Genomic DNA, 20418 nt, shown 5'->3' on the forward strand with positions numbered 1-20418 from the left:
GAAGAATGACTTCTCGTGTCTTGCTCACAACACACCTGTTAATGCATCCCAGAATCATGTTTGCTTTTTTTGCAACAGCATCACACTGTTGACTCATATTTAGCTTGTGGTCCACTATAACCCCTAGATCCCTTTCTGCCGTACTCCTTCCTAGACAGTCTTTTCCCATTCTGTATGTGTGAAATTGATTTTTCCTTCCTAAGTGGAGCACTTTGCATTTGTCTTTGTTAAACTTCATCCTGTTTACCTCAGCCCATTTCTCCAATTTGTCCAGATCATTTTGAATTATGACCCTGTCCTCCAAAGTAGTTGCAGTCCCTCCCAGTTTGGTATCATCCGCAAACTTAATAATCGTACTTTCTATGCCAATATCTAAGTCGTTGATGAAGATATTGAACAGAGCCGGTCCCAAAACAGACCCCTGCGGTACCCCACTCGTTACGCCTTTCCAGCAGGATTGGGAACCATTAATAACAACTCTCTGAGTACGGTTATCCAGCCAGTTATGCACCCACCTTATAGTAGCCCCATCTAATTTGTATTTGCCTAGTTTATCGATAAGAATATCATGCGAGACCGTATCAAATGCCTTACTAAAGTCTAGGTATACCACATCCATCGCTTCACCCTTATCCACAAGGCTCGTTATCCTATCAAAGAAAGCTATCAGATTGGTTTGACATGATTTGTTCTTCACAAATCCATGCTGGCTGTTCCCTATCACCTTACCACCTTCCAAGTGTTTGCAGATGATTTCCTTAATTACTTGCTCCATTATCTTCCCTGGCACAGAAGTTAAACTAACTGGTCTGTAGTTACCTGGGTTGTTTTTATTTCCCTTTTTATAGATGGGCACTATATTTGCCCTTTTCCAGTCTTCTGGAATCTCTCCCGTCTCCCATGACTTTCCAAAGATAATAGCTAGAGGCTCAGATACCTCCTCTATTAGCTCCTTGAGTATTCTAGGATGCATTTCATCAGGCCCGGGTGACTTGCAGGCATCTAACTTTTCTAAGTGATTTTTAACTTGTTCTTTTTTTATTTTATCCGCTAAACCTACCCCCTTCCCATTAGCATTCACTATGTTAGGCATTCCTTCAGACTTCTCGGTGAAGACCGAAACAAAGAAGTCATTAAGCATCTCTGCCATTTCCAAGTTTCCTGTTACTGTTTCTCCCTCCTCACTAAGCAGTGGGCCTACCCTGTCTTTGGTCTTCCTCTTGCTTCTAATGTATTGATAAAAAGTCTTCTTGTTTCCTTTTATTCCCGTAGCTAGTTTGAGCTCATTTTGTGCCTTTGCCTTTCTAATCTTGCCCCTGCATTCCTGTGTTGTTTGCCTATATTCATCCTTTGTAATCAGTAATGTTCAGTCAGCAGCTAAGAAGAAATAAAAGGTGCCTAATAGAGTCCCATCCACCTATGACATCACTGCACACTCTCTCTGTCTGGCCATCCTAGAAATCCATACAGGGGCTGGGGCAGCCTGCATGACAGAGAGAGTGTTACTCTTATTTCCGTAGGAAAATCTTAAATCAGTTTTGTTTAGCATCAAGGCCAGGTGAAAAAAAGTTAAAAGAAAAAAGTGTTTCCATCTTTTTCCATTACAAAGATACAACCATCACACATATGTAACTATGCCCTACAAAAAAAAATTGCAGGCAAATTCCAGCTACAAAGGTGGGAACTCATCCCTTCCTGATTCTATTCAGATATTACATGATGGAGGCCAATATAAGAAGCTAGATAGGTTCATCTAAATGCTAATTGGGACCAAATTTTCAACGTTAACATTAAGCGGAGACCATCTTTCTCACTCAAAAAAAGTGTTTCGCATTTAATTTCCTTGGCTGCTTTTATGTTAATACATTGTTAAATTACAGTTTAAAAAATAAAATCACAAAGTCAGGCAACGCAAAAGGTTCCTGCAGCAGTGCTAACTCAGCATCTTGCCAACAGTTTCTGTTCCTAGGTTTTCCTTTTCTTTAGTATATTACTGTTTGTGGTGTAAAATGCACTGGATTAAACATACTGGCCTAAATTTCGTTTCCAGTTGTATCAATATAAATCCAGGGTAACTCCTCTGAATGCACCAGAGTTACACCAATGCAAATTGAGTATCTGCAGAATTGGACTACTGAGATGTACAGCAAAATGCTGTCAAAAATGCCGACCTTAAGCAGGTCAATTTTTAGTTATACCATATTCCTATTACACTGTTCCACCAATGTCAAGTGGCCTTAAAGTGGGCAGAAATAGCCTCACAACAATACCCTTGAACAGAGAGCTCCCCAACCAGAGAAGCACTGGTTTAAGGGGCCTGTCTTAGCCCTGCTCCCAGCCCCCAGTGGAGATGGATGATCAAAGGCTGGCCAGAGTGTACTGTGTTATGGCTACTTTCTGCTTCTCAGGGCCACGGAGTACCAAGGGAGGCAAAGCCAGCTGCACCTACTCACAGTGGGGAACCCCTGCATGTCTTTGGAATATAGGCAACTATATACTAAGGTAATTTGAAGCTGCCCCCCAATTCAGTCCCAACTCCAGACGCATTAAGGGGATAACTGAGAATCAGGCCCAGAATCCCTAGCCATTTTCTGATGCAGGGCTGAATTCTGCCCGGACCTTACCTGGCTGTGCAGTGCAGAGGATGCAAGGGGCCTTCTCCTTCCTTATTCTCCCACATGACCTGCATGAGAGCCAGGCACAATTGCAACGTCTGTGGTCAGAACAGCTCTGTCTCTACTCCCCCTGGGATACACAGTGCCCCAAGAGCATAGAGCCATGGCTCTACCTACAGTGTGACCAGCAGTCAGAAGGAACAGGCTGCAGTTCATACATAGGTGCAGCTCCAGGCATACTCCTAGAGTAGGCTGGGGAAGAGTTCTACTTCCCAGTGCTCCCCCTGCAATCATGCCGCTCTACGTCACACCTTATTCTAGGCTCTGCCTAACTGGCACAATCCAGACCTGTGATTTTAGCTATGTAGATTTGCATGCTATTAAGCTGCAAGTGACAAATCTGTCCACTGAAAGCGATAAATGGATCACAGAAACCCAGCTGAAATATGTACACTAAAATAAATTTGACTGACTCCTGAGGAAAGTATTTAATGGAGGGCTCAAACCCCATAGACATATCCATTTGGGATAGAAGGGCTATTAAAATGTTGCAAGTTTCAAACCTACCATGGTGCATAGAACTCCAACAGCACGGTGTCTTTGTCTGCAGTAAAGGTATCGAAGTTTGCATCATTCAGAACTAAAACACCATTTTCTTCTTTAACTTCAGAATCATCATCCTCATCGTCATCATCTTCATTGTCGTCATCATCATCGTCATCATCATCATCCTCTTTTGTAATAGATTCTAGAAAAGTGGGGGGGAAAAAACAATACAGGTTAGGTTGTTTCAAGTTTAGTGATAAAGCAACACTGTCAGGTTAAAAATTATACTTTTTTAAAAAGTAAAGACAAACAAAAAAACCACCACCTCTTCAGAATATGATCAGAGTGTAACCAATGCAGCTATGACTGCCAGAGTTTGCAGAGAGCCTGAAACAATAGCTCTGAAGTGTGGTGTCCTATGCATTTCAATGGATGCTAATTTAGATGTTAATGAGGATGACACCTGAAATATCAACACAACTGTTCTGCTGCTCAAAGCATATAAAAAGAGAAAAGCAAGTACATTATGAATATTTACATCAGCATTCCCTGAAGTGTGGGGCATACCTCCTTGGCAGTGGGTGTGGTGGAGGGAAGAGAGGCATGGAAGACGTATAAATTAACATCTAAGTCTTTAATACCACATGGTGAGTGTGCAATTGTTTTCATTTAAATTTTTTCCCCAAAGCATGGGAAACTTATTTTATTCTTGCATTCGCTCACTGAAATTATACTAGTCAGTTTCACTTTCTCGTTCTTAGTTCAGGAGATTGTTCAATCCACAACAAGATTTTCATTACATTAAAAAACAAAACAAAAAACCCCAAACCCACCATTTTGGAAATTTTATCTAGATACAATGGTTTCAAAGACTTTCTTTGTGTTGTACCCATCATGGCCTTGCTCCTGCATTGGGATCCTCTAGTGCAGGGGTCAGCAACCTTTCAGAAGTGGTGTGCGAAGTCTTCATTTATTCACTCTAATTTAAGGTTTTGTGTGCCAGTCATACATTTTAACCTTTTTAGAAGGTCTCTTTCTAGAAGTCTATAATATATAACTAAGCTATTGTTGTATGTAAAGTAAAGTAAATAAGGTTTTTAAAATGTTTAAGAAGCTTCATTTAAAATTAAATTAAAATGCAGAGCCCTCCTCCCCCCCCCGACCGCTGGCCAGGACCTGGGCAGTGTGAGTGCCACTGAAAATTAGCTCGTACGCCGAAGGCAGCACGCATGCCATAGGTTGCCTACCCCTGCTCTAGTGCAAATCCCTGTGTCCATGTGGAGTCTCCTTAGATGTGCTAGATGTAGTAAAATTCCGTGTGATAATGCAGACAAATATGAATAAACAAAGAGCTTTGGTTTTGGCCTTGAATTACCTGACAGTGTTTAACAATGATGGAAGAGAGCAAGAGACTAACTCAGATCACGACTCTGGATATATACTGAAATTAAGGCGTTTGCTTGGATTTATACTGAGTGTATAATTTGACCTGCTGATTATGCTGTTGCCAGCTCCAGGATAAATGGGCAATATACCAGCTACAACATTACAGCTTTCATCATTTTATTACTCAGGGTTTATTCAGAGTGCTATTTTAAGAATGAATGTATCTGAAGCATTTCCCCCTTGTTTAAATATGTTGTTTTAGGAGGCAACCATGATTCAGGCTGTAGAACTTACTACCTCAAGTCTACAGATATTGGGGGGAGTAGAGGAGAGACAGAGAGAGAAGAAAGCAGCCATTCAATCTTGGGTGAAGGTTGTCCTATCTTTGGTTTGTGTAGGTTATTTCCACTGCCACGTTCATTCTTGGTTTGGAATTAAAGATGTCAAGTCTCATTAAGAAGCCACTTGAGGGATCAAACCACACCAGCATCGGATAACACTGATATCATTCAAGATAAAGTAAGCCTTACTGAAGAACTTTCAGGGAGTTAATTTAATAGAACAACCACTAACAAAGTCAAAGCTCTTATTAACTGCAGGAAAAAGTATTGCCACTGAAGAGCCCAGATTATTAATTTCCTCACCCATGTAGTGGTGAATGTCCAGTCAGTTTATGAACAAACAGATCAGCACGTAGTAAGACAAGAAACCATGTAGGTACCTAGCCAAACGTATCTGTTCCGGGCAGGATTCCCAGCTGGGAAAATGTTCTGGCTGCAACTAAAGTTTGTGCATCCAGGATTAAAGGAACACATGATGGCTAATGGGCAAGGGAGTGTGAATAATAATGGACTACGTTCTTTTCTCAGTTATGCTGGTGTAAATCCACTGAGGTCAAATGAGTTACTTGGATTTTCAACAGTGTAACTGAAAGCATAACTGGACCAGAGAGCAGTAGCTTCTAGGGCCACAGGAGGTAAGTTTTACTGTAGGGAGAGTGGCATCGCTCAGTAAGTTTCTCCTGTTTTTAACTCCCCTTCAGCCCCAAAGCAGTTTGTATTTCAGGTGGATGTGTGTTACTTTTAATTAACATTCAGCTTTAAAGGGTATCTGATACCATAGCTTCTGATTAAATGAGTGCTTGCAGGAGCCAGAAGGCTTGCAGAGGTTATCTATCTTACAGTATTAGACATCTGGATGCAGATTAAGTTTCTTTAATCAACACTGACTACTGTTTCACCTGCTCTCAAGCAGCAACTACAAACACAGATTTAAAATTGGTCAATGCACTTGAAAAACGTGTTATTACTTTGTATTTCCAAAGCATTTCCCCTCATAGATCCCAAAGCACTTAAACCAAAAAAAAAAAAAATCTCAAAGCATTCCTGAGAGTTAGAAAGTCTTACTATATCCATTTTATAGATAGGGAAACAAAGAGATTGCATTTTCAGAGCTGCTTAGCACCCAAAGTTTCCAGTAAACTTGTAAACAGAAGCTGCAAGTGAGCAACAAGTTTAAAAAAAAATCAGGTCTCCACAGGTGTTGAGGACGCTCATCATTTTTGAAGCAAGTCACTCAAGACTGGATTTTCAAGTCACAATGAAATTCTGTGACAGAAATGGGAAGTCAGTTCAGGACTCCTAGCCTTGTCACTAACCACCAGACCACTCTGTGTACCATTGCTTACTTATACCCACCCACCACCCTTTAGGTTGCAAAGTCAAGCATTCAGAGTTAAATGTCAGAATTAATATTGCCTCCACAAAATGAACTCACAAGACCACGAAAGTTTTGCATGAGTAAGAACATAAGGAGTTCAGGCCTAGTCCTACTAGTTTATTAAATGGAGGTGTAATTTTACTGCAGCTTCTGTAATTACCTCAGTATCCTTAAAACGCTTCATAGCTTTCTACAAAAGTACTCCTTGATAGGCCACACAGATCATTCTACACTGCTGACAGTAATATTACACTACTTCATTCCCTTGCCCCTTTTATTTCACTGTCAAACATAAAAAAGCATATTCAGGGCAGATTAAAAAAAAAAAAAAAAAAAAAGACACTTCCCCAATCAGATTTTCTTTTGATTTTGCTATTTAAATTATAATAAGTTTATTTTTCTAAATAAACCTGTTTAAAATGAAATCTGAATTCAATCCAAAATGTGTTAAGGTCTAAACTTATTTTTATTATCTCTCAAAATATTTAAATAAATATGCTGAACCCATGAGCTTCTATCAAAAACTTTAAGTTCAAGGCTGCTTTTCTATATAAAGAAAGAATCAGGGGACAAACATTTAACTTTTGAGGTCAGGCTTTATAAATATGGCACAATAGACCAGCCTATGTAACTTAGAAGACTCATTTTTAAGAGACTTAGGCAAGTAGGAATTTATATTCCAGTTACTTTCACTTAGGGAAGGGCATATTTGAAAATTTTCCCAGGCTGACCTGAAATAGTCAATTTAATTCACTGACTACAGTTAACTTCTCAGGTTAATAAATCATTTAGTTGTAAATGTGAAACATGTTTTGATAAGAGAAGTTTATGTAATCAAAATGTTTGATGTTTTGTTTAATACAGATAAATTTTATATGCTGTTTTGTGTGTTTAATTAAATTCTAGTTGCCATCTTACTGCAGCTGGACACAAATCACAATAAAGTTAATTACCCAGTAAATAAGCAATATATCATTCACCCTCTTCTAACATACTAAAATGTACAATTAAGAATCTGAAAATATTAAGCTATATAGTTGCTTAAGTTAGTGTACCCTCCTAGGTAGCAAAAAGATGTACTAAATCTAGTGTAAAGGCTCTGTTTAGTTGTAATCAACATTTTTAATGGTTATATCAAAACAATAAGAATGCACCTTTCTTTATAAAATAACTGAAGTACAAAAAGAAAAAGTTGATTAAAAAGAAATCATTGATTTAAATCAATCCACCTCTTGCACTTTCAAGAGCAGACTTATAATTCGCTGGTAGTAGAGTTTATCCACTTTTGCCGCTAGTTTCACTAGTGTCATTGCTTCTTAGAGGGACATTGACTGTCTACCTTCAAGTCTGCTGTCAGTGTCAGAAGGATAAGACCTGCTAAAGATGTGATGCAAAAACCACCCCTACACACACAACCCAGTGGATGAAACTTTAAGTTAGAGATTTACATTTTTAAGAGTCAGGTGCCCTGAGAGTTACAGAATGAGGCTAGCCTGTTGAGTGACTACAGCTTAAATTGCAGAAGTAGCAAATAAATATTTGCATGTAAAAACAGAGGTCTGTGTGGAAGGAAAAAGAGAAATAGACTTAAATTTTATTATAGCTACGTTTTTCTTTAAGCTTCCTGCAAAAGAAATTGATGAGGCAGTTAAACAACAAATTTTGTTTAAAAATAAAACCTCATGCAAGCAGTCACACTAAGTGATCAGCAAATTCATCAAGTCATTATTGAGGGTTAAACTCTACCTTCTCATGAATATGGGTAACTTCTGATCACTTCAGTGGGAACTGAGCACAAAGAGGATGGAATTTTAAGAAAATAAACTTGTTGCTTCAATCTTGCCACTGATTGTAAGAAACGTAACCCAAGCCCTGGGTGCATCTGGATGATCTTCGACCACAGCCAGAAATATGCATGATCACATAGATAATGTTTGCATATTTATCAGCAGTAGGGCCTATTCAGGGTTTTTTTTTTTAAAGTTACATATGGTCCCACACCAAAACCCTGGATCCAAATACTAATGACTGTTGGATCTAGATGCAAATTTCACAGCTGGCTCCATCTCTAAGATCTTGAATCTGAACCAGATTCCATTGAACTCTGAGGCAGTTCAGTCTTGGATTCAAATCTGAACTTTGGAGCTTGGGCCCAGCTCCAAAATAAATATGCATATGCATACGAAATGAGGGAAGGACACTCAATGTTAGAACAAAGACAAAATATCTCCCAGAAACTTATTCACCTGGGGAGGATTCTTAGTTATAATTAAGGCTACAATTATGTCACAGAGGTCTCAGAAGCTGACCTCCATGACATTTTCTGCCCTGGGGCTGGAACTCCCAGCCAGCCCCGCCCTCACAGCTCCCAGGAGGACCCCGTGCAGCTGCCCAGCCATGGCAGGTGGCTGGGGGACTCTGCAGCTACCAGCTGTCTGGGGTGAGGGGACCCCGCAGCAGCCCAGCCCCAGGGGCAGTGGGATCCCGGAGCTCCCACGCACCGCATCGGTGGGGGACCCAGGAGCGGGTGCTGGACCCACCTACCCCTTTTGTCAGGGATATTTTTAGTGAAAGTCAGGGACAGGTCACAAGCTGCTGTGAATTTTTGTTTATTTCCCAGGACCTGTCCCTGACTTCCACTAAAAATATCCATGACAAAAATTTAGCCTTCGTTATAATGTAGTATGTTCTAGTTCTTATAGTTTAGATGCTCATGCTACATGTTCTTCTAATGTGATGCAAAAATCAAGGACCTGATAACTTGTAATCATTACAGAGCCTATGGCACTTTTAATAATGTCAGTCATTCACAATCTTTTCTGTACCTGTGTTCCCTCTTCCATACTAGGATCCACCTGTTACCACCTTCCCATTTAACAATTTAGGAAGGACATGGTGGCTATGACTCCCAGACACTTGGTCACAATACTGAGCTTGATAAATCCACCTGTAAGAATATTAACTCAGGTGTCCAAGCGGAAGCTCACGGCAGGAAATGTCATAGCCAAACTACCTCTCTGGTCCCCCACAACTTAAACTATTCTTCTTCTTCTTCACTTCCAATACAAACTTAGTTAATGCAGAGTAACACTACTTAACTGCTGTATCCCCAGACACGTGGCTGCATTTCAGTGGTGAAAGTAGTGGTCTGAAAATATACCCCTTACTTATCTCACAGGGGTTTTGTGAGAATTAATTAAGATCTGTAAAATACTTTGTGGTCCACAGATGCAGGGTATTATGGGTATGTAATGGATTACTATTAAACTAATGCATATCAGAGGAAAATAAACCTCCAGTTTACATATAAACGTCTTTGATATTGGCAGTGTGGTACTGTATTCTGTACACCAGTCATCTGCAGATAGAGGGAAAAATTCTGGCCCCATTGAAGACAATGGCAAAGCTCCCACTAACTTCAATGGGACCAGGATATCATTCTGAGATGTTTGTGAGCAAATACTCTGCAAGTAATAGGGAAATAAACTCTAGGACAGCTGTATTCTGAAAGCTGACCACAGCAAGTGTTCAGGTGAACAGCCAAGCAGCATGGACAGTGCCATACTAAAGAAGCTTCCTAAGAAAGAGTAAAGGTGTCTCCTGATTGCTGTTCAAAATAAGAAGTAAAACAGAGAGAGCAGAATATACCCTCCCACATAAAGTTCTCCTGATCCTCATATAGCAAAGCTGGAGAACCTTAATTGTTGTGTTTCCCCCATGGCCCTAATCTGGTAAATGCTTATGCAGGTGAGTAATTTTACACACAATTACTTTCATTAAATTCAACTATCTGCAGGATTGGGAGCCAAGTGATTATCTCAGAATCTCTGCTCCCACAAAACTACATAGAGTGCCTAACATTTTAGAGGACAAACAAGATTATTGTTTTAATTTGTGTGTGAATAAGGTTTCTAAAAAACTGAAACACCATTTTATATCATGTCCTCAGTCCTATCTAGACTATAAATTATTTCTAATGCAAAGCAGCTTTGTTTCATCTAATTTTGGAAGTGAGGAAATATGCATGGATGACCAAGATACTTAAGATTCAACAAAACAAAATTGCAACAGATTATTTGAAGTAAGTGTCCTGTGAGAATATAGAGGTTGTAGATATTGTAGGTATTCTGTGTTCTTTTTAATTTTGAAACACTCGTTATTTTTAATGTGAAAGGAGACAGTGAATACTGAGGATGCTAGCACTTCATTTAATACTTTGCAGGAGGAGACAAGAAGAATGAGCTGCAAGTCAAAGTACTAATTTCCATAGCCTAGGACAAGTAGAAGCCCCATAAGAATATTAAAACCCTGAAGAAAGCAACTGGCAGAGTTAGCAAATTGTGATGGATTTTTATTAAATCAAAGTAGGCTTTGAGGTCTGCCATTATTTAACCCAAGAAAAGGTTTAGGGGGGAAAAGACCCCCAGAGATTATTCCACACAACTTCATGAAGTTAATTCTTTTCTACTGCCTATAAAAGCGCTCTCTTTTTATGATGGTAGTTTCTTAATTTGGAAGGTAATAATTTTTAAGGTAAGTTGCATTAGGCCAACCACTATCACTACTTATTGATTAGAGGTTTAGACTCATTTCAAGTTCACCTTCGGAAAATAAATGTATGTGTTTAGAAGAGTACAATTTGATCACCACCAACATTAATTTAAGTATCGGTACCTATTAAGAAGCGAGAAATTCTTCAAATATAAGAATAGTTATTTCGTGGCATTATCCAGTTAACGTTATGTTAACATTTCAATATGGAGTTGTTTTCCAGGCCATTTAGTTGCTTCATAAGTTCAAGTGCAATAGTTAGTTCTAGTTATATTAACATAAAAAGATTGAAAAATATATTTTTTCCTCTGCCAAAATAAGATTAAAGATATAGAAGTTATGAAATAACTTCAGTCTAATTTTTTAAACCATGTTTACTTTGCATCACTCCCTCAGGATCCCATCCTAGAAACAGTCTTTATTCACCAAAATGTTTGCTAGAATAGGTCTTAGAAATGGAATTCACCCTATTACATAGTATTCACCTAAGGTGTTATCCCTCAAAGTTCTCAGGCCCTGAGCCTACAACTGACTGTGCACAGACACACACCTTGTACTGCAATTAAAATCAATGTGCAGTGCACCCATGTGCATTTAATTATGCAATTGGCCCTTTAGTAAATGCATAGGCCTCATGCTGATCCTCTGCATTGAGATTAATTTCTCCCTTGGAATTTCTATCCTTATAACAGAGTTTTCATTTCCAGCGTGAGTGACCCAAGGCAATGAGTTACAGAATACATATTTTATGCTTTGTTTATGCTTTCTTTATAGATATTTGCACAAAAAGAGAATAGTCAGTCTTTGGGTTTCTGCAATACAAATAAGAACAGGACATAAGCTAGTTGATCAAAAGCAATCAATGAGTTTCATAGATATTGTAAGGGATGTGGCAATTTTATCTAATTAGCTGATCAATAGTCTTTAGATACTCTGGCAAGCATTTTCCTCATTTAACCTCAGGGCTTTAGGATTACAACGGCCACCTCCTATTTCCAGAGATTTTGGCTTTTTTACACTTTAACCCCTGTGATCCACTAACTGCCCTTATTTGCTCATACTTTTTCTTGCATTTTTATCATTACTTAACATTTTACTTTTCCACACATCCTCTAATTCTTTTAATTGCTTCCCGACCAGCCCTTGCTTCCCTCCCCCTCCACTAGTTTTAATCTATTCCTTTTAACTCAACAAGAGACCTCTAGCATCTGTATAACAGTACCTTCGCAGGGTACAGCAGAGATATCCCTTTACCAATCCCTCCTCCCTTAAATGTTACAGACCACGACATTCTAACACAAGCCCATTTCCTTTTCAGACCTGAGACAAACCAGCTCTCATCCACTACAGCAGAACTAATCACACACTCACCTCCACCTTGTTCTTCTTCTTGGCAGTTTGCTAATATAGCAAGCTGAGCCAGCCCCAGGAGGAGCACTAACAGGCAGACTTTACTGACATTCATCCTTGCATGTACTAGCAATACCCTAAAAATTGCACCTTTCACCACCTGACTTGCTTTGCGTCTCTCCTTTTCCCCCCTTCTTTCTCTTCCTCTTAGGGGGCTGGGCCCACACTACACGCCTGCTCTGAGGTGCCTCTCTCCAATTGGCTGTCTCGGGCACCACCAATCACCAGCTGCCACTAGTTTCAGCGGCAACAGTCCTGAAGCAGAAGGGGTGGGAATGAGAGGAGCGGACAAAGAAGAGGAGGGGGCGGGAGGTGGAAGAGGAAGGGGCGTGGCTTCTCTGCGCAGAGTGGCCACTTCTCGCGTTGGGATTGGTGGGTAGGTCAGAGCGGGAGGCACTAAAGGGGGCGGGGCGATGCGGGGGCGGGCGCTAGCAGGCGGCTAGCAGCCCATGAGGGTGCAACACGTGGGGCTTGCGCGAGCGGGGCTGGGCGCGGCGCGCTGGGCTCTCGTGGGGGGAGCGGGGTGTGCGCGTGGCTGCTGCAGTGCAGTGCAGTGCAGTGCAGGGGGCGGCTTGGCGGCTGCTGAGCGAGAGGCGCTGGGGAGCTGCGTCCCCAGGCACGAGCTGCTAGGGCCAGGGGCAGGCCTAGGCTTGTGGGGCGTTTGGCTCTGAAACGCACGCTACACAATCGTTGTTCGTCACACGTAGGGGAGGGAGGAACCACAAGCAGCTGGAAAAGCCCTGGTGCCTGAAGCTAAAGCCAGGGAGGCCGTCTGCACTGATTAGCTCTGTGTTTCGGCCGTGGTCTGCAGCTTAATCTTGCTATTGTAAAGTGTCCGCTTTCTGTCCCTAGGGTTTGCTTTCAGTCGCTCCCCCCTACCCCAAAGGCTGTGGGGAAGGGAGAAGCGGTTAGAGCCTTAAGAGGAGAACCCTTTTTGTTGCTAGGGGATAGCCTCTGTTATCTTTACACTCATGTAGGCTCCAATCTGACCAAATATTTTTTGTAAAAAGTAAAATACACAGATGGTGCGACTTTTCATTCACTTCAGTTTACTCCAGTAAATGAGTAGCAGAGAAGGGGGCATCTACTACAAAGGAAGTTTCTGGAATTATGCTTCTCCACATACACCTGACTCATCTGCAAATGTTCAAATCAAATTTCAGTTACTAGTGTGACCTAAAACAGCTGTGGGAGATTAGAGAGGATGAGACCTTAGAGCTCTATCTGTGGCTTGCCTTAACTCCCCCTTCCCAAACTTTTCTGAATTACTAGAGAGCACCACATAAACAAGGTGCTCTAGAAAGGGCTAGAAAACTGACACTCCCCCACTAAGTGTTTGTAATCTGATTTCAAGATGTTAACTAGGGTAATGGCCCAAAAGCAACTCAAATTTATTTCAAATATTTAATAGCATTAGTATATCCACAATTTCCTTTGTTGTTGCTCTGAACAATTTGAGTGAGGATGCATTGAGGATTATGTGTGAACAGCAAATTAGATAGGAGTTTGCAACATACTTAATTGGACAGGGAGGCACTATACTAGCTCCTCTAGTGAGAGCAGATATAGAATCTATTAGGGTACCTCATTTCCAGAAAGGTGTTAGTCAAATTTGAATGAATCCAGAGAAAAAGCAACAAAAGTTGATGGAGGATATTTGGCCAGATACATACCCGTGCTCACGGCTCCATGAAGGAGCTGCCAAACGAAGTCCCCGGCGGGCCGTGGGACCGAGGTGGAGTAGAGACTGGCCCACCGGGGCTCCTCACCCTCCACAGGTGCTAAATAGTCCTGCCACTTGGTGTTGGGGCGGGCCGAGAGGATGAGGAAATGCAATGCGCAGAGCACGAGCGTGTACGGTTAGTCCCTGGACGCGGTTCGGAAGCGAACCGGCTGCAGGGTGTGCAGTCGACTTGGCGTATGGGAATGGGGAAGCTGGGGGGGCTTGCGGAACAGGGGCCCGATAAAAAGATCTGGAGGCCCCAAGGTGAGGGGTGAGCGGGGAGCGCCCTCTTGCAGGGTCTGCCGTAGAAAGACGAGAGGAAAGGGGCGACAAGGCAGCGCCCACCTCCCACTTTTTCCCACTGTAATAGGTTGGAAGCCTTATTTCCTAAGATATTAAACATGGGATAAAATGGTTAGGAATATACAATGGTGAGAAATCTTAACGCTACTGCAAACTCTCTCTTCATCTCCTTTTCTAATATTCCTCTTAAGGATCAAGATGTCTTGCTCCCATCCTATCCTTGATAGAGATTCTTCTTTTCTTAAAACAGCTGCTGAACTTCTCTTTTGAAAGCCATGTTGTTAGAGTGGGTTCAAAATGCACTGAAAAATGCCTTGTTTTTCCCATTTATGAGTGTATTAAATGGAAATTTTCTTGATTAAAGCAACTTTGGTTAGAGCTTTCATCAGATAAATATTTAAATGTGAACTTGGACAATATTAGAATTCACATTTTAAAAAAACTGGATTTTAAGAACAATTTACAAAACAACAGGGAAGAGATTGTATTTATATAGCTATTTTGCAGGCATTTTTATAGATGAAATACATTGACCTGTTTAAAATTTGCCACTAATCTTCCCCTTAAGTTATATTTCTCCTTAACTCCTACAATGTTTTCTTTATCTGACCAGTTATAAATGGTAAATATTTCACTTAGTTGTGCAGTCTTTTGCACATGTTCACTATTTTTTCCACAAGTTGTATGAGGGTTATTACCATTCAGCCTTAGTATGTGCATATACAGTCTACTGATTTATGCAGGACTAACATGGTTGACATAGGATGATAACTTTAATTTTCTCTTTTCCCTTTTATATAGCAGCATTGCTCTGGGATTCTATTCAAAACAGAAGCAGGTATCTACCTCCTACCTATATTGGATGCAATTTTTGTAAGCTTGCCACTGAGAAACTTGGCAACATTCAGTGAAAAGGTAGTATAATTTTAGTCATAGTTTTAAGTACACTACCCCCAAACAAAGAACCCCCCTGAATACACAGCACAGCATGGTATAAAGTTGTGACCCATGAGTACAACACAAGCTGTGTATCTATTTTCCCCCTCTGCAATTAAAAGCACACTATGTAACTTACCGTAACAATTATCAAACTGGGATTTATGAACATCAAGTACAGGAAGGGAGATAACCAGTGGTCAGGACTCTTGGGTTCTGTTACCAGCTGCGCAACTGGCTTGTTCTTGTTATTTTGGACAGATCACACAAACTCCTTGTCTCAGTTTCCTAATCTGTAAAATGAGGATAATAGCTACCTCACGAGGTTAAGTATTTAGTCTGTGATCCTGAGACAAAAAGGCTGCATAAGAGCCCCTTTATTTCATTCAGTTCACAATACTTGCACCCTGTCATAAAAAGATGTCATAGGTGCCAAAAATTTTAATATCATGCAGTGATTAGCAAGAATTTCCAAGTATGAAGAAATATTTTAGTATTGGGAAAAATTTAGCATGGCTTAAGGAACATAGAAGATGTCACACTGGAAGACCATTGATCCATCTAGTCTGGCATTCTGTGTTTATATGAGTGGCCTGTACCTTATGGTCTGGAAAAAAGAAAAACAAACCACACAACGCTCTGGCCAGTTTTGCAATGCTAGACTATAGGGTAAGCCGCCAATCAATATGCCTTAAAGAAAAGATGGCAGATAGGATGGAGCTTGCATCACAACTCTTTCTCTTGGTCTTATAACTTTTCAATTTAGTTGCTGAAAATGCAGATATTAATCCTGCCTGCAGAATTAATTCAATCCCTTTTAAAATGTTAATGTATGACTGTTTTTCTGCTGGTTTCATGATGCTTTTGTCACTTTTTACATTAGCCAACCTGTTTGTCTCTCATAAAATGTGATCCTGGTGAGAGCTTGAAGCTCTCTAATGAGGTCAAGCTACTCTATCATGTCCTGTGCCTTCTCCCTTTTTGGTTACTGGGCTGGGAGCTTGTTCTGTTGATTAGTTAGCAGTCTGTCTCATTGAGGCAGATTTTTTTTCAATAACACATTGACAGTATTTGGATACAAAGTGTTCTTAATGGGGAAAACATTTGAGATATATGAAGTCCCTTTACATTCAAGAGGTCAATATGTGCTGCGCTGCCAATTTTTTTGGTAACGATCGTGTCACTAGTCAATCACTGGTGACTAGAGGCAACTGACATACTTCTAAACACTGTTAGATAAAATGCTGTTAATCAGACTACAGGGCTGTGAGAAAGTATCTACCTGGTCACATCTAGCTTGCAGTGTATGTAAGTAGCTGGTGCTGCCCACGGAGGCTCATTGTTCTCAGATATCAAAGCAGTGTCTTAGTATGTGTAGGTGATGAAAGGAGTTCCTGGGTTCAAAACTGTGGGATGAGTTCTGAAACAGGAGCCATTTCTAAACTGGTGTGTCCAGCACTGCAGAAGAATCCAGCTGTTGGTTATTCTTGTATGCTATCCAAAACTAAGGCTACATTTTTAACAGAACATGTTCTCACATCAACCATATCATATTGTATTCCATATAAACTTCACCTTTGATAGCCCAACATGTTTCAGAGAGATGACACATTATGTGGTCAATAGAATGCCTTCCCAGTCCTTATGTTAGTCATCTTTAGAATCAAAATCATGTATGATACCCCCTACTTCCCCCCCAAAAAAACATTTGCACATGTGAAATATCCTAGTTTAATATATGTTGGATCTACATTCCCAATACTTACTAGTAATGTACACAAATAATTACACAAATCAGCTTATGAAAACAGCGGTCATGGGAAAAACAATTGCTATTAAACTTACTTCTGATAAATCGCTACAAACAACTTGTGGCGCCACACCTTGTTTTTTGAGGGCATAGATGTTGACAGAGAATCAACATTGTTTTAGACTCAGGCCAAGGTCATGCCACATGTCACAACACCCTTGCTATATGCTGCACCCATTCTTATACGCAATGCCTACAGGCTTTAAACGGTGTGGTGCTTGCCTCTCCCTGGGTTCCTGTGTTGCTACAGACACTTGACTAAGACTGTCATCACATGCATATTCTTTGTCTAGAGATTAGGTAGTCTCACTAAGCTAAAGTGTTGAGGCCCTAAACATGTTTTCCATTTCTCCCTGTAGAATCATGGATCCCCTGAATGCATCTCTGGTAATAGTAGAACTAGTTATAATTGGGGGAAAAGGCAGGGTGATTGAGATTGCTCTGCTGGAATTGCACCCACCTGGCAGGTGGATCCAGGATATTATGAAGAAAAACACACAGAGCGCAATTAGGATTGTGGGTACCGGGAGTTGTGCTGGGGGCGGCGCTGGGATAGGGGACACCAGTGCTGTCATCTCAATAAGCCCTCTAGCGGCCTCGAAGGTGTCTGGGGTGGAGGGCAATGTAGCTTCCTCCACTTGAAGAGGCCCTTGTGGCGCGGGACTAGTATGAGCAGATGGAGGTCTTGCGGTTTTGTTAGGCTTTGGGGCCTGGTCAGAGCTGTGCTTGGTCAGGGCCGCAGTGACTGCCTCGGGCCTTTTGGAATGTCCTTCCAGGGCTTGCTTCTTATGAGCGACCGGGGAGTGGGAGCGGTGCAGAGGTAGATGTCTTTGGGGCCCGGGAGATCGTCGGTCCCGAGGAGGGCGAGGATCCTTGTGCCGTGCGGACGCTCGGGCCCGCATCTTGAGAGGGACGCACTGTGGACTCCATGAGGAGTTGCTTGAGGCGGATTTTCCTCTCTTTCCTCGTGCGGGGCTTGAATGCTTTGCTGATTTTGCACCTGTCCGCCTGATGAATGTCCCCCAGACACCTAAGGCAGGAGTCGTGGGGGTTGCCCGTAGGCATGGGCTTGTCGCAAGAACTGCAGGGTTTGAAGCCCTGGGACGGCATGCCCCAGAGCCCCGTAGGGCATTCGTTGAAGGGGAACCCCCCCCCAACCACTATACTAATGATTAACTAACAAAGGGAACTATTTACAATGATAAGAGAATGCTAGGGAGTAGTGGAGCACTTGCTAGCAAGAGACCACTTTTCCAACAACTGTCATGGGCGGTAAGAAGGAACTGAAGAGGGGGGTCGGGCTGGCAGGGTCTTATATAGAGAGCCATATTGGCGCTACTCCCGGGGGCTCCATAGCCAGCCTGACGGGTAGCTGCTAAGGAAAAGTTTTCCGACTTCTGTGCACGCAGCGTGCGCACACACCTAACTGGAATTTATATGAGCAAGCACTCGAAGAAGAATGTTTGTTCACATATATAAGTGCTTACAAAAATGGTGAACGTTTTCAGTGCAACTTCAATAAATTTTTTGTATTTTTCATTGTCCAGACTTTTGTAGAAGTCCTGCAGGCTGCTTTGTGCTTATTTCGGTAAACTGCTGAACATTGAAGTTCAATAACCTCCAACTGCAAATCTAGTGGCACTTCCTCTGGATCCACAGAAAAGGGATCTTCAATCAGCTTCAACTGGATGTCATCTTCTTTAGACAAAGCAAGTCTTCTGTTAAATTCTTCAATCAAAAGATTAATCTGCTTTGTGTATTTTTTCTCCTAACTCGGCATGTTTGTGCTGAGGGATACACTGTGCACAAGTGGGAAAGTGACACATTTCACCTTTTGACAGCTGACTTCTGACAAGTTTCAATTTCATTTTGAAAGCTTTCACTGCTGCACACATTGGAAATATAAGTTGATTTTTTCCCTGAAGTTGAATGTTAAGATCATTCAGGTGTGCTGTAATATCACAAAAGAAAAAGAGATCCTGATTCCAGGACTCATTTTCAAGCTCTCGGAATTTTATTGGCCCATTTTCTAGGAATTTTGCTACCTCCTCTTTCAAAGCAATGAAACGATGGAGCACTCTTCCTTGATTCAACCACCTCATTCCGTATGGTAGATTAAGTCGCTGCACTCGGCGTCTACCCCTTCAAGAAAGGCTCGAAACGTCCTATGTTTTAGTCCTCTAGAACGTATGTAGTTTACAATGGAAACTACCACTGACATTACATGCTCAAATTTTAAGACTTTGCTACACAAAACCTGCTGATGTATAATGCAGTGATGTTTGGTTATTTGTCTCCTGATAAATTCTTCAAGAAGAGTAACTGCTCCAACATTTTTTCTGCACGTAGCTGGAGTACCATTAGTACAAATGGCCACCAAGTTTGTGAAATCTAATCCTGACTAATCATTCATGCACTTTATCACTTCACTGGAGATTTCTTTTCCAGTTGTGCGACCTGTCGTGGAGCACATGCCAGCAAGTTCTTCAGTAATTTTAAAGTTTTTATCAGTTCCTCTAATAAAAATAAGAAGTTGAGGGGTGTCTTTTAAATCGGTGCTTTCATCCATAGCTAGGGAGTAAAAGCAGAATTCACTTACTAGCTGCTTAAACTGATCACTTAGATTGGTAGAAATGTCAGCTATTCTTCTCTGTACAGTCATGCGTGATAGACTGACATTCTCAAATATTCCCCTCTTTTCTGGACATAACTCAGATACAGCAATCAACATACACTTTTTTAAAAACTCGCCTTCTGTGAAGCATTTCCCAGCAGCAGCAATTTCCTTAGAAATTTGAAAGCTTACTTTAGTAACCGTATCGTTCTCAGTGCTCACTTTCTTGAAAATTTGCTGTTCTCCACTAAGGTTTTTCGCTAAACTGGCTGCTTTAATTATTTTTTCATTTGGGTTCAATTTGGCGAGATTGGGATGTTTAGTTTCTGATTGCAAAATTCTGGATACGTTCATCGAAGCTGACTCGACAAAGCATGTCCACTTCCTTACACAATAGGGAAAGTGAATCAAGTCTGTCCTGACACATTGTTGTTCTCTGAGGGTTTTTATTCTTTTCAGCTGAGAAAAAGAGTGTTTTGCAGAGCAGTTAGTAATCATCAATGTTAGAAAAATACATAGTGCGATCTCTACATTTGGAATACACATTGTATTCCGTCTTTCAATATTGTGTCATGAAGATCAATGTGACTGGATTTCATTTTTCCTGTTTCATTAAACTTTTGCGCGCATATAGCAGTGGAACTGCCGTACTTCTCCACAGAGATTCATGTTCAAGTCAACAGGGTATGAGTCAACTAGCTTTTGGGAACCTTGTGAATATCGTTCGTCAGATAAGTCCATATTGTTTAGAAAAGAAAATCTACTTGATGCTTCTTTGTACACTTCACCTCTCCTCTTCATATGA

General features: G+C 41.1%; 1 protein-coding gene across 1 annotated transcript in view; it reads right to left on the reverse strand.

Moving 5' to 3' along the window:
• Positions 1–12470, reverse strand: part of PDIA4 (protein disulfide isomerase family A member 4) — a gene marked incomplete in the record, with an annotated part of 20864 nt that extends 8394 nt beyond the window's left edge. Inside the window, 2 exon segments of the mRNA XM_034761291.1 lie at positions 3183–3363; positions 12189–12470. Of these exon segments, the coding sequence (XP_034617182.1) occupies positions 3183–3363; positions 12189–12282 (275 nt within the window).
• Between the last annotated feature and the right edge of the window lie 7948 nt (positions 12471–20418).

Source organism: Trachemys scripta, chromosome 2 (assembly GCF_013100865.1).
Source record: "Trachemys scripta elegans isolate TJP31775 chromosome 2, CAS_Tse_1.0, whole genome shotgun sequence".
NCBI lineage: Eukaryota > Metazoa > Chordata > Testudines > Emydidae > Trachemys > Trachemys scripta.